Source organism: Pecten maximus, chromosome 6 (assembly GCF_902652985.1).
Source record: "Pecten maximus chromosome 6, xPecMax1.1, whole genome shotgun sequence".
Lineage (NCBI taxonomy): Eukaryota > Metazoa > Mollusca > Bivalvia > Pectinida > Pectinidae > Pecten > Pecten maximus.
In genome coordinates, this window is record NC_047020.1 from 3,011,981 (window position 1) to 3,027,106 (window position 15,126).

Consider the following 15,126-nt stretch of genomic DNA (forward strand, 5'->3'; position numbering starts at 1 on the left):
AATCATTTTTACTGCCACAAAATAACAGAATCCATCATCCCTGTGTGAGGTAAATTTTGTGTGTGACTAGACCAGGTTTATACCGGTATAAACCCATATCTTTGTTGGTGTGACTACATCTAGACCAGGTATAAACCCATATCTTTGTTGGTGTGAACAGACCAGGTATAAACACATATCTTTGTTGGTGTGACTAGATCTAGACCAGGTATAAACCCATATCTTTGTTGGTGTGACCAGACCAGGTATAAACCCATACCTTTGTTGGTGTGACCAGACTAGGTATAAACCCATACCTTTGTTGGTGTGACCAGATCTAGACCAGGTATAAACCCATATCTTTGTTGGTGTGACCAGACCAGGTATAAACCCATACCTTTGTTGGTGTGACCAGACCAGGTATAAACCCATATCTTTGTTTGTGTGACCAGACCAGGTATAAACCCATATCTTTGTTGGTGTGACTAGATCTAGACCAGGTATAAACCCATATCTTTGTTGGTGTGACCAGACCAGGTATAAACCCATATCTTTGTTGGTGTGACCAGACCAGGTATAAACCCATACCTTTGTTGGTGTGACCAGACCAGGTATAAACCCATATCTTTGCTGGTGTGACAAGACCAGGTATAAACCCATATCTTTGTTGGTGTGACCAGACTAGGTATAAACCCATATCTTTGTTGGTGTGACCAGACCAGGTATAAACCCATACCTTTGTTGGTGTGACCAGACTAGGTATAAACCCATATCTTTGTTGGTGTGACCAGATCTAGACCAGGTATAAACCCATACCTTTGTTGGTGTGACTAGATCTAGACCAGGTATAAACCCATATCTTTGTTGGTGTGACCAGACCAGGTATAAACCCATATCTTTGCTGGTGTGACAAGACCAGGTATAAACCCATACCTTTGTTGGTGTGACCAGACTAGGTATAAACCCATACCTTTGTTGGTGTGACTAAATCTAGACCAGGTATAAACCCATATCTTTGTTGGTGTGAACAGACCAGGTATAAACCCATATCTTTGTTGGTGTGACTAGATCTAGACCAGGTATAAACCCATATCTTTGTTGGTGTGACCAGACTAGGTATAAACCCATATCTTTGTTGGTGTGACCAGACTAGGTATAAACCCATACCTTTGTTGGTGTGACCAAATCTAGACAAGGTATAAACCCATACCTCTGTTGGTGTGACCAGACCAGGTATAAACCCATACCTCTGTTGGTGTGACTAGACTAGGTATAAACCCATACCTTTGTTGGTGTGACCAAATCTAGACCAGGTATAAACCCATACCTCTGTTGGTGTGACTAGACTAGGTATAAACCCATACCTTTGTTGGTGTGAACAGACCAGGTTTACACCCATATCCTTGTTGGTGTGAACAGACCAGGTATAAACCCATATCTTTGTTGGTGTGACCAGACTAGGTATAAACCCATACCTTTGTTGGTGTGACTAGATCTAGACCAGGTATAAACCCATACCTTTGTTGGTGTGAACAGACCAGGTATAAACCCATATCTTTGTTGGTGTGACCAGACTAGGTATAAACCCATATCTTTGTTGGTGTGACCAGACCAGGTATAAACCCATACCTTTGTTGGTGTGACCAGACTAGGTATAAACCCATATCTTTGTTGGTGTGACCAGATCTAGACCAGGTATAAACCCATACCTTTGTTGGTGTGACTAGATCTAGACCAGGTATAAACCCATATCTTTGTTGGTGTGACTAAATCTAGACCAGGTATAAACCCATATCTTTGTTGGTGTGACCAGACCAGGTATAAACCCATATCTTTGTTGGTGTGACTAGACCAGGTATAAACCCATATCTTTGTTGGTGTGACCAGATCTAGACCAGGTATAAACCCATACCTTTGTTGGTGTGACCAGACCAGGTATAAACCCATACCTTTGTTGGTGTGACCAGATCTAGACCAGGTATAAACCCATACCTTTGTTGGTGTGACCAGACCAGGTATAAACCCATATCTTTGTTTGTGTGACCAGACCAGGTATAAACCCATATCTTTGTTGGTGTGACTAGATCTAGACCAGGTATAAACCCATATCTTTGTTGGTGTGACCAGACCAGGTATAAACCCATACCTTTGTTGGTGTGACCAGACTAGGTATAAACCCATACCTTTGTTGGTGTGACTAAATCTAGACCAGGTATAAACCCATATCTTTGTTGGTGTGAACAGACCAGGTATAAACCCATATCTTTGTTGGTGTGACTAGATCTAGACCAGGTATAAACCCATATCTTTGTTGGTGTGACCAGACTAGGTATAAACCCATATCTTTGTTGGTGTGACCAGACTAGGTATAAACCCATACCTTTGTTGGTGTGACCAAATCTAGACAAGGTATAAACCCATACCTCTGTTGGTGTGACCAGACCAGGTATAAACCCATACCTCTGTTGGTGTGACTAGACTAGGTATAAACCCATACCTTTGTTGGTGTGACCAAATCTAGACCAGGTATAAACCCATAACTCTGTTGGTGTGACTAGACTAGGTATAAACCCATACCTTTGTTGGTGTGAACAGACCAGGTTTACACCCATATCTTTGTTGGTGTGAACAGACCAGGTATAAACCCATATCTTTGTTGGTGTGACCAGACTAGGTATAAACCCATACCTTTGTTGGTGTGACTAGATCTAGACCAGGTATAAACCCATACCTTTGTTGGTGTGAACAGACCAGGTATAAACCCATATCTTTGTTGGTGTGACCAGACTAGGTATAAACCCATATCTTTGTTGGTGTGACCAGACCAGGTATAAACCCATACCTTTGTTGGTGTGACCAGACTAGGTATAAACCCATATCTTTGTTGGTGTGACCAGATCTAGACCAGGTATAAACCCATACCTTTGTTGGTGTGACTAGATCTAGACCAGGTATAAACCCATATCTTTGTTGGTGTGACTAAATCTAGACCAGGTATAAACCCATATCTTTGTTGGTGTGACCAGACCAGGTATAAACCCATATCTTTGTTGGTGTGACTAGACCAGGTATAAACCCATATCTTTGTTGGTGTGACCAGATCTAGACCAGGTATAAACCCATACCTTTGTTGGTGTGACCAGACCAGGTATAAACCCATACCTTTGTTGGTGTGACTAGACTAGGTATAAACCCATATCTTTGTTGGTGTGACCAAATCTAGACCAGGTATAAACCCATATCTTTGTTGGTGTGACCAGACCAGGTATAAACCCATACCTTTGTTGGTGTGACTAGATCTAGACCAGGCATAAACCCATACCTTTGTTGGTGTGACCAGACCAGGTATAAACCCATACCTTTGTTGGTGTGACCAGACCAGGTATAAACCCATACCTTTGTTGGTGTGACTAGATCTAGACCAGGTATAAACCCATATCTTTGTTGGTGTAACCAGACCAGGTATAAACCCATACCTTTGTTGGTGTAACCAGACCAGGTATAAACCCATATCTTTGATGGTGTGACCAGACCAGGTATAAACCCATATCTTTGTTGGTGTGACTAAATCTAGACCAGGTATAAACCCATATCTTTGATGGTGTGACTAAATCTAGACCAGGTATAAACCCATATCTCTGTTGGTGTGACCAGACCAGGTATAAACCCATATCTTTGTTGGTGTGACTAGATCTAGACCAGGTATAAACCCATATCTTTGTTGGTGTGACTAAATCTAGACCAGGTATAAACCCATATCTTTGTTGGTGTGACTAAATCTAGACCAGGTATAAACCCATACCTTTGTTGGTGTCACCAGACCAGGTATAAACCCATATCTTTGTTGGTGTGACCAGACTAGGTATAAACCCATATCTTTGTTGGTGTGACTAAATCTAGACCAGGTATAAATCCATATCTTTGTTGGTGTGACTAAATCTAGACCAGGTATAAACCCATACCTTTGTTGGTGTGACCAGACCAGGTATAAACCCATATCTTTGTTGGTGTGACCAGACCAGGTATAAACCCATATATTTGTTGGTGTGACTAGACTAGGTATAAACCCATATCTTTGTTGGTGTGACCAGATCTAGACCAGGTATAAACCCATATCTTTGTTGGTGTGACTAGACTAGGTATAAACCCATACCTTTGTTGGTGTGACCAGACCAGGTATAAACCCATATCTTTGTTTGTGTGACCAGACCAGGTATAAACCCATATCTTTGTTGGTGTGACCAGACCAGGTATAAACCCATATCTTTGTTGGTGTGACTAAATCTAGACCAGGTATAAACCCATATCTTTGTTGGTGTGACTAAATCTAGACCAGGTATAAACCCATACCTTTGTTGGTGTGACCAGACCAGGTATAAACCCATATCTTTGTTGGTGTGACCAGACCAGGTATAAACCCATATCTTTGTTGGTGTGACCAGACCAGGTATAAACCCATATCTTTGTTGGTGTGACCAGACCAGGTATAAACCCATACCTTTGTTGGTGTGACTAAATCTAGACCAGGTATAAACCCATATCTTTGTTGGTGTGACTAGACCAGGTATAAACCCATATCTTTGTTGGTGTGACCAGACCAGGTATAAACCCATATCTTTGTTGGTGTGACCAGACCAGGTATAAACCCATATCTTTGTTGGTGTGACCAGACCAGGTATAAACCCATACCTTTGTTGGTGTGACTAGACCAGGTATAAACCCATACCTTTGTTGGTGTGACCAGACCAGGTATAAACCCATATCTTTGTTGGTGTGACCAGACCAGGTATAAACCAATATCTTTGGTGGTGTGACTAGACTAGGTATAAACCAATATCTTTGTTGGTGTGACTAGATCTAGACCAGGTATAAACCCATATCTTTGTTGGTGTGACTAAATCTAGACCAGGTATAAACCCATATCTTTGTTGGTGTGACTAAATCTAGACCAGGTATAAACCCATATCTTTGTTGGTGTGACTAAATCCAGACTAGGTATAAACCCATACCTTTGTTGGTGTGACTAGATCTAGACCAGGTATAAACCCATATCTTTGTTGGTGTGACTAAATCTAGACCAGGTATAAACCCATATCTTTGTTGGTGTGACTAAATCTAGACCAGGTATAAACCCATATCTTTGTTGGTGTGACTAAATCTAGACTAGGTATAAACCCATACCTTTGTTGGTGTGACCAGACCAGGTATAAACCTATATCTTCGTTGGTGTGACTAGACCAGGTATAAACCTATATCTTTGTTGGTGTGACTAGACCAGGTATAAACCTATATCTTTGTTGGTGTGACTAGACCAGGTATAAACCTATATCTTTGTTGGTGTGACTAGACCAGGTATAAACCCATATCTTTGTTGGTGTGACCAGACCAGGTATAAACCAATATCTTTGTTGGTGTGACCAGACCAGGTATAAACCCATATCTTTGTTGGTGTGACCAGACCAGGTATAAACCCATATCTTTGTTGGTGTGACCAGACCAGGTATAAACCCATATCTTTGTTGGTGTGACCAGACCAGGTATAAACCCATATCTTTGTTGGTGTGACCAGACCAGGTATAAACCCATATCTTTGTTGGTGTGACTAAATCTAGACCAGGTATAAACCCATACCTTTGTTGGTGTGACTAGACCAGGTATAAACCCATATCTTTGTTGGTGTGACTAGACCAGGTATAAACCCATATCTTTGTTGGTGTGACTAAATCTAGACCAGGTATAAACCCATATCTTTGTTGGTGTGAACAGACTAGGTATAAACCCATATCTTTGTTGGTGTGAACAGACCAGGTATAAACCCTTATCTTTCTTGAGTGAAAATCTGGATAACATATATATTTTTCTGCCTGAACAACTGAATGGCATGTCCGATTTTAAACAGGTACAAAAAATAATCTCTATTTGAAGAGAAGACAACTTACAGAATTTAAAACCAAAGTTAAGATGGTTTACCATCCAATAACAGAAAATCAACAAGAGAGACTCGTTTTCAATATATTTATGTAGCGTTGAGATATCACGGTACATCTGTATACAACACATATGTTCTGTGACACCGAGATATCATGGTATACAACACATATGTTCTGTGACACTGAGATATCATGGTACATCTGTATACAACACGTATGTTCTGTGACACTGAGATATCATGGTACATCTGTATACAACACGTATGTTCTGTGACACTGAGATATCATGGTACATCTGTATACAACACATATGTTCTGTGACACTGAGATATCATGGTACATCTGTATACAACACATATGTTCTGTGACACTGAGATATCATGGTACATCTGTATACAACACATATGTTCTGTGACACCGAGATATCACGGTACATCTGTATACAACACATATGTTCTGTGACACTGAGATATCATGGTACATCTGTATACAACACATATGTTCTGTGACACTGAGATATCACGGTACATCTGTATACAACACGTATGTTCTGTGACACTGAGATATCATGGTACATCTGTATACAACACATATGTTCTGTGACACCGAGATATCACGGTACATCTGTATACAACACATATGTTCTGTGACAGAGATATCACGGTACATCTGTATACAACACATATGTTCTGTGACACTGAGATATCACGGTACATCTGTATACAACACATATGTTCTGTGTCACTGAGATATCACGGTACATCTGTATACAACACGTATGTTCTGTGACAATGAGATAAGTATTAGAAGTCTGTATCCAAACATATGAGGTATAAAGTAATCACACTTATATGACACCATAGGAAATCGAAGTCACTGCTGTAAAGAGATGAAGTGAGAAACACAATACCTATAGATTTGATCAAATGTATTTGTTGAAAGTCTTGTGCATACTTAATAATGGACTAGATTAGAATACTGAAGACCTGGCAACAATAGGTTAGAGTTAGCTTTATAGGTTAGAGTTAGCTATAACTCCAGTGTACTGAGACGATACGGAGGGAACACAATAAACTACAACATTATATCCTAACAACATGCACCACTGAAATCATAAGGATTTCCCGAGAATAAATAATTAACACCTGACGCTACTTCACACAGAAATGCTAGCATTGCAAGAAACAGTTTTCTAATTTCTAATAGAAAATTGTATACTGTTTAAACTTAAGAACAAATCCATGAAAAAATATATACAAGTATAATGTCTTCCCAGGTATCCTGCCTATGCCGAAAGGAACTAAACCTAGCTACAATACAGTTACTGTAGATACAACTGTACACGTTAAATGTTATTTGGAATCAGATGTTTAATCAAAGGCAAGTAAAACTTTTCTTTCATATGATACACCTTCAAATCAATCTTGGAATCAGGGACCGATGGAAAAAATGAAAATTGAACGATACACTACTATTTTGTTGAAATTTTACATGTGTACTTTTCGTGACGCTTGAGTGTGAACTTGCGTCCAAAGAGTTTACCACATGAGGCACAAGGAAACTTAAAAGCATGGTGATCAGTGTTGTGTTTCTGTAAAAGTAAGTCACTTTTGAAGCCCTGGTTACACTGCTTACAACGATGTTGGTCATGAACTCGTAAATGTCGATTCATGGCTTTTAAAGAATTGAACATTTTTGCACAAAATCTACACTTGTATGAATCACTATCCATTTGATTTTCTCCTAAACTGTCCCTCGAAACTTTAGTGTATCCTATATAGGGTGCCTTGGAGTTTGTGGGCATGTTGCCAGAATGTTGGAATTTTGTAAATGTTTTTCCTTTCTGTGATCCTTTCACTAAAACATTCATCGCTTGTGGTGACGTTGGTAGCTTTAATGGCGGTGGTGAAGAAAACTCCTCCTTGGTTTGTACAGGATGCGATACACTCACAGTTCCCGTGTGTAATGATACCGGACCTTCCTGTGAAACCTGACCAAACACCTGTACAGGGGTCTCCCCTGGTTGAGAATAATCTTTCCAGCTATATGTATTTTCCAAAAAATTGTGTGACGAGTTGTCCCATCCTCTACTTCCTGTTTCTGACGCACTTCTGACCGTGTTTCTTTGTCCTGCTCCTATACAACCATACTGTCCCACTGTAAAAGAAAGAAAGAGTGTCATTTCTTTTGCACTCCAATCTCCTTTGTCTGAATATCTTCAAAAAGTAGCGATTCCTCTTACAAACACTTAATTTTTCCAGCACATCTTGTACCATGAACTACAATGTTTCCTGTCAGGTCAGTGTCTACAACAGGATCTGTCAGGTGAGTCTACAAAGATCTGCTGCTGCTACTGCTACATCATACTTATGTAATTGAAACATAAACAACACCATGGATCTCGTACAACAGTTCATATTGAGAGATCATCAATATGGCGTTTAAGCAAATTATACAACACATATATATGATACTGTATATGTTTTCCACAAAATATTCTTGTTCTAGTAAATCAAAAAATTGTTTATACAGTAATTAAGCAAATCATACAGCCAACTCAAATATGTACAAACTTCAAGAAAATCTTAATTTATAAAGAATTTCTGATAATTAAGGGATTTTAATTACCAGTAGATCTTTAAGAGTATATTTTGACCCCCCAAGTCACACATATTGTATAATTGAGTGAACACATTTAAGGTAGACATGGCAATAATAGAAGTTCCATTAAACAATTGTTTAAACAAATTCTTTGGTTATAGTAATTTGATAAATTTGTGGATTTAGCTCAGATAATATCTTTGTTCTACTCCGTAGTGAAATTATAGAATAAACTTTCTGCTTTAAAATCTTCTAGCTCTTTACACCACTAGGGAACATCAAGTACAAGAACGATTTTAGTCCAATACCTTATATATATGACTGAAACAGGCATCAAGTGCAACGTATACAAGTAGTCCCTGTAATTCCAATGATTGTTAGATTTTAATAATGACAAGCTTTTACTATACAAATAACAGGAAATCTAACTCCAAAGTCACAGCTATATGTTGTGTAGTAACATGTCCTCAATTAAATCTGTTACTTAATCACTTACTCCTCACTGCCTCCACACTTTATATACTGATACAACATACTTCATTTCACAACTAACTAGCCTAGCTTGATGTTACCTTAAGTTTTGTCCTTGGGAGAACCTTTTGGACATGAAGCGCGGTGAGATTTGTAGGCGGCGTGCCAGTCAAACTTTGCTCCACAGGCACAGATGAACTCTTTACCAGCCATGAGGCTCTGGCCATGGTGGACTTGTACCATGTGGCGGACCAGTTTGAAATGCTCGTTGAAGGATTTGGAGCAGATCTGGCAAGTGCTTGTATTTGGTGCTGACGAAGTTTCACCCGGCTCCTTGCATGACTTCCTGTGAGCAGCCAATTGTGACTGATATGGAAATCCAACAGAACAAATTTTACATTTGAATGGCCGACGTCCAAAATGGACGTTGGTGTGTCCGAGGTAGTGTTGTTGTTGTGCAAACTGTTTACCACATACTTCACACTTGTACTTCTTTTTTGTGTCTGCCTTTGGAATCCAGGGAAACTGTACCGGGCGACCACGCTGTACTTGTGTGGGCTGTAGTGATTTGTACAGAGGAGCTGGTTTCCTACTTCCAGACTTAGCGGCAAGATCTCGGAGCAGGGAAGCAGGGTCTGTAAGTAGTCAATACACACAACATCAGGGGGTCTTCTCCGTCACACATACACAACACAGCCACTAAACCAATCCTCTCTAAGTCAGGCATCCTGAGTACCACATTAATGATCCGTCAATATATCCTTGTATCATAGGACACTGGAAATTGTCCTCAGTATCACGTAACCAAATATTCACAATGTTCAACTTTTAATAACAACTACATTAACTTTCTCAAGAAATAACCAGAAATAAAATATTCCTAACATGAAAAAAGTTTAGTCGCCGATCATTATTGAAGCAAAATTATATAGAAAATTAAATATCATTTAAATAATATACATGTATAAAAAGTCTAATGTTATTTTGTTTTAGGCACAAGGTAAGAACGGGAACAACAAAAACAATACAATTATATGTGAATAACAACCATACATAAATAACAAATCATTGTCACACACACAAGTTAAATTACAATTAAAGTAGTATCTTATCACAATATCACAACAGGCTTTAAATACATTTTCTATAAAAAATATTCCCAAATAGAGTACAGTGCCATACTTGTGTGCAAAACATGTACCATGGTCTCAACAATACCCTACAATCTGTGTACCACGGTCTCAACGATACCCTACAATCTGTGTACCACGGTCTCAACGATACCCTACAATCTGTGTACCACGGTCTCAACGATACCCTACAATCTGTGTACCACGGTCTCAACAATACCCTACAATCTGTGTACCACGGTCTCAACAATACCCTACGATCTGTGTACCACGGTCTCAACAATACCCTACAATCTGTGTACCACGGTCTCAACAATACCCTACAATCTGTGTACCATGGTCTCAACAATACCCTACAATCTGTGTACCAAGGTCTCAACAATACCCTACAATCTGTGTACCACGGTCTCAACAATACCCTACAATCTGTGTACCACGGTCTCAACAATACCCTATACACAATCTGTGTACCACGGTCTCAACGATACCCTACAATCTGTGTACCACGGTCTCAACAATACCCTACAATCTGTGTACCAAGGTCTCAACAATACCCTACAATCTGTGTACCACGGTCTCAACAATACCCTATACACAATCTGTGTACCACGGTCTCAACAATACCCTACAATCTGTGTACCATGGTCTCAACAATACCCTACAATCTGTGTACCAAGGTCTCAACAATACCCTACAATCTGTGTACCACGGTCTCAACAATACCCTATACAATCTGTGTACCACGGTCTCAACAATACCCTACGATCTGTGTACCACGGTCTCAACAATACCCTACGATCTGTGTACCACGGTCTCAACAATACCCTACGATCTTTGTACCACGGTCTCAACATGTACAATACCCTACAATCTGTGTACCACGGTCTCAACAATACCCTACAATCTGTGTACCATGGTCTCAACAATACCCTACAATCTTTGTACCATGGTCTCAACAATACCCTACGATCTGTGTACCACGGTCTCAACAATACCCTACAATCTGTGTACCACGGTCTCAACAATACCCTACAATCTGTGTAACTGATGGTCTCAACAATACACTACAATCTGTGTACCAAGGTCTCAACAATACCCTACAATCTGTGTACCACGGTCTCAACAATACCCTACAATCTGTGTACCATGGTCTCAACAATACCCTACGATCTGTGTACCACGGTCTCAACAATACCCTACGATCTGTGTACCATGGTCTCAACAATACCCTACGATCTGTGTACCACGGTCTCAACAATACCCTACGATCTGTGTACCATGGTCTCAACAATACCCTACAATCTGTGTACCACGGTCTCAACAATACCCTACAATCTGTGTACCACGGTCTCAACAATACCCTACAATCTGTGTATCTGATGGTCTCAACAATACCCTACAATCTGTGTACCACGGTCTCAACAATACCCTACAATCTGTGTACCATGGTCTCAACAATACCCTACAATCTGTGTACCATGGTCTCAACAATACCCTACAATCTGTGTACCACGGTCTCAACAATACCCTACAATCTGTGTACCACGGTCTCAACAATACCCTACAATCTGTGTACCACGGTCTCAACAATACCCTACAATCTGTGTACCACGGTCTCAACAATACCCTACAATCTGTGTACCACGGTCTCAACAATACCCTACAATCTGTGTACCATGGTCTCAACAATACCCTACGATCTGTGTACCACGGTCTCAACAATACCCTACAATCTGTGTACCACGGTCTCAACAATACCCTACAATCTGTGTACCACGGTCTCAACAATACCCTACAATCTGTGTACCATGGTCTCAACAATACCCTACAATCTGTGTACCATGGTCTCAACAATACCCTACGATCTGTGTACCATGAGGCCATCCCTAAAAATATCTTGGGTTTGCTGTAACTCGACCAGGGGGTCTTACATATGGGTAGATAGGTAGGGCTGAAAGTTTTTTATATTCAGTTCTGAAAACAGATTTCAACCTTTGATGCAAAAACAAACCAGAATATGGAAATCATTATCTATTGGGTGTTCTTAAACAAATGAAACACACACAAACCTTATTTGGGTTTGAGAGACGTAGTTTCAAACCTGCACAGAAACTTCCGGACCTAAATATCCGGAATGGTCAAATCGTTAACGGCCAAATCGTTAAAAAACAATGTTTTATCTTTCACAATAAGATGTTTGGAGTCGGCACATTTATTCAGGGTCAGGCGGGTTATGCCAAACCAACTATATTCTTGTTTTGGCCTGATCTCAACAATACCCTATAATATGACCTTCTCCTTGACAACAAAGGTGTCATGGTAGCTAACATGGCCATCTACTAGTCATTGGAATCCCAGCTAAAAATTATAGATAGCAAGCAATTTCAAACGATTATTAATAATATGTACCAAGGAAAATGGCCGATATTAATTGTACAAGTTGAAACTGGTTTATAATTAAAATGCACAGAAAATTGTGGCATTGATCATAAACTTACGATTGAACCATGCAACAAGTTACTCTCATCTTCATGTGCAGATAAAATTTAAATCATTGACAGGATTTAATTGATGCCGGGAATAGTCACCAGTCTGTCCAATGTAACAAATCATTGTGATGCTGTTCTGAACAGAAACACACAAGATATTGATATATATATATTAAACAATTTTAATATCAAATTACAATGATCACAATGTTAAAGCACTTCTTGACAACAAACAAATTTGAACAAGATCAGACCATTATCAAAGGATAGCACTAAAAAGGAAAAATATTTTCAAGACAAAAGGAACTGACAGAGAAATGAAAACAACTCATTTATATTAATTATGATGAAATGAATCATTGATCTGTTGTACCTGTAAACTAACTAAACAGACTCAACAGAATGGTCTTGTATATAGAATTGATAACAAATCCTTTCTTATCAGGCAAAACTAGCTTTCTGTCAGTAGTTTCATTTAACTAGTCTTTTTTTTGTCTTTCAACGATTTTTTCATACAGAATTTACCTGTTATATAGACAAGTTTTATACTAAAATGTTGTTAAATGCATCCTATGGTAATAAAGAATACCTTTTTCTGTCAGCTGACTGTTCATGCAGTTTAACTCGGTTAAAATTAAACAATATTACTGCAGTTTATCAAAGCAACTTTGATAGAGATATCTAAGATTTGTTTCGATAGTCTCAAACTTAAACTTACAACAATTTAAATCAACATATCTGGCAATAAGTGTTATAAATTAAAATAATGATTAATTTTAAGTACTCATATCGATGAAATATTAGTGTTTCATGAAGCAAGTACAAAACGAAATTAACATGTTACATCTTAAAATCTGTGGTGTGTGAAAATTTAACTGATGCCCACCAAATGTTACAAGTTACTGCCCAGATGTGTAGCTCATAAGTTATTTTTCATCAGATTTCATGGCAGCCTCGCACGGAAACTTGTGTAACACAAAAGTAGACAGAGATGTAAATGACTGGCCGCATTTACACCAAAACTGGATATTGGCTTCATCTGTTGTGTCTCCCGACATGTCCGTTGTGGAGGTCGAAACCTGTTGCTTTACCATCGTCCCATCATTATTTTTTGTTTTTGTATCATCACCCTGGTCCATGGAGGAGAGGCGGTCACCTAACATACCAGATAATACCACTTGACGACGACACATTTCATCGTCATTCTGGTAACTCCGGACCTCGAGTCTAATGTGATCTGGTTGGCTTTCATTACTGAGCTGATCACTAGTGGACTCCGGTACTGGATCTGTGTGAGCTACTTGTGTCGATCTTGTGTTGCTTCTTGTTCGTCGTCCAGATCGTGGATGGCCTGCTGGTCGAGATTTAGCCTTGGTTGTTTTAACATTCCCACTTTCCTTGCTATCGTCGTTGTCTGTCGGACCAAACTGATCTTCTGTCCTACTAGGCTGTTGATCTGTGTTCAGTGGATTATTAATCGAGTCAGACTCAGGTTGTGGTTTGTCTGTACCACTATTGGGAGTTTCAACCTTCATCTCCGTTGAATGGTTCTGAACAACATGGTTCTTTAGGCGGGTGCTGTGGTGGTAGATCTTACCACAGAAATTACAGGTATACTCCCGTTTCCGGTATTTAGATTTTTGTTTTCCTGCAATAAATACACTGCTCTTTTTTTTAATCCCTTTGTTGGTACTCTGATTATTCGACCTGCCCTGTTCGGATATATTTCCTAGATGGTCAGTGTCGTACATTCCTATGTAGGAGCCAGGGGTGGACAGAGAGTGGGGGTCACTTGGATCTCCAGCTAGCATGCTGTAGTTATAGTCAGCATCACTGGTTGACGGTTTGTCTGTTGACAGACAGTAAAATTCCTCCGGATTAATCATTTCCGACTTTATTTTCATCATGGATTTGAAAGTGGCATCACCTGCAATATACAAATAGACCTCTACTCAATACCTTAACATATACACAAAAACATATATATCTTCTTTGTTTAAGCCTTTTGATATTAGATGGAATCTATACAAATTGAAGAAAATTAATATAGTTCTGATAACTCTGGTAACTGCTTACTTAGGCAATGAATTATTACATATAAATTTTGTTAATGCCAGGGTAGATGTGCATCAATTGATTTCTTGTACACAACAATTCTAATATTGTCTTAATACTCTGAACTTCATCAGTAATCGTTATACAGCAGAGATTTATTATAAGGAAAATATGTATCTATATATAAAGAATATCCAACACACGTTTAACTACTTTACAACGGATAATAACATGCATAACAATCTACACAGAGAGATCACAACATTCTGTTTCTACCACATAGTGTATCATAGTTCTATTAAAAGTAACATCAAGTACTTGTTTAAAATTCAACAATGTAAAATATTTCTTTCACGAAAACATCATCAAAAGTAACATTTTTGACAAGTGAATGAATTATCTATCATAACGGCATCGGTGACAAAATCAATACAATTCAAACACTTCAATTACAGAGAGTACCTCTAAAAT

The 15,126-nt window shown here is 39.0% G+C and overlaps 1 protein-coding gene across 8 annotated transcripts in view; it reads right to left on the bottom strand.

The window, feature by feature from the left end:
* The window catches only part of LOC117328731 (zinc finger and SCAN domain-containing protein 5B-like), a 46,090-nt gene that overhangs the window by 17,094 nt on the left and 13,870 nt on the right, over positions 1 to 15,126 (bottom strand). Inside the window, exons 3-4 of one of the 8 annotated variants that reach the window (XM_033886229.1) lie at positions 9,083 to 9,616; positions 7,809 to 8,066 (exon numbers count right to left, since the gene is read on the bottom strand). The exons of 3 other annotated variants lie outside the window; for them this stretch is intronic. In XM_033886229.1, coding sequence (XP_033742120.1) covers positions 9,084 to 9,616 — 533 coding nt within the window. In that variant the 3' untranslated portion in view covers positions 7,809 to 8,066; position 9,083. Of the gene's footprint in view, positions 1 to 5,979; positions 8,067 to 9,082; positions 9,617 to 12,129; positions 14,528 to 15,126 lie in introns of those variants that run through there. 4 more of the 8 variants (XM_033886230.1, XM_033886227.1, XM_033886225.1 and 1 more) reach the window with 4 other exon arrangements.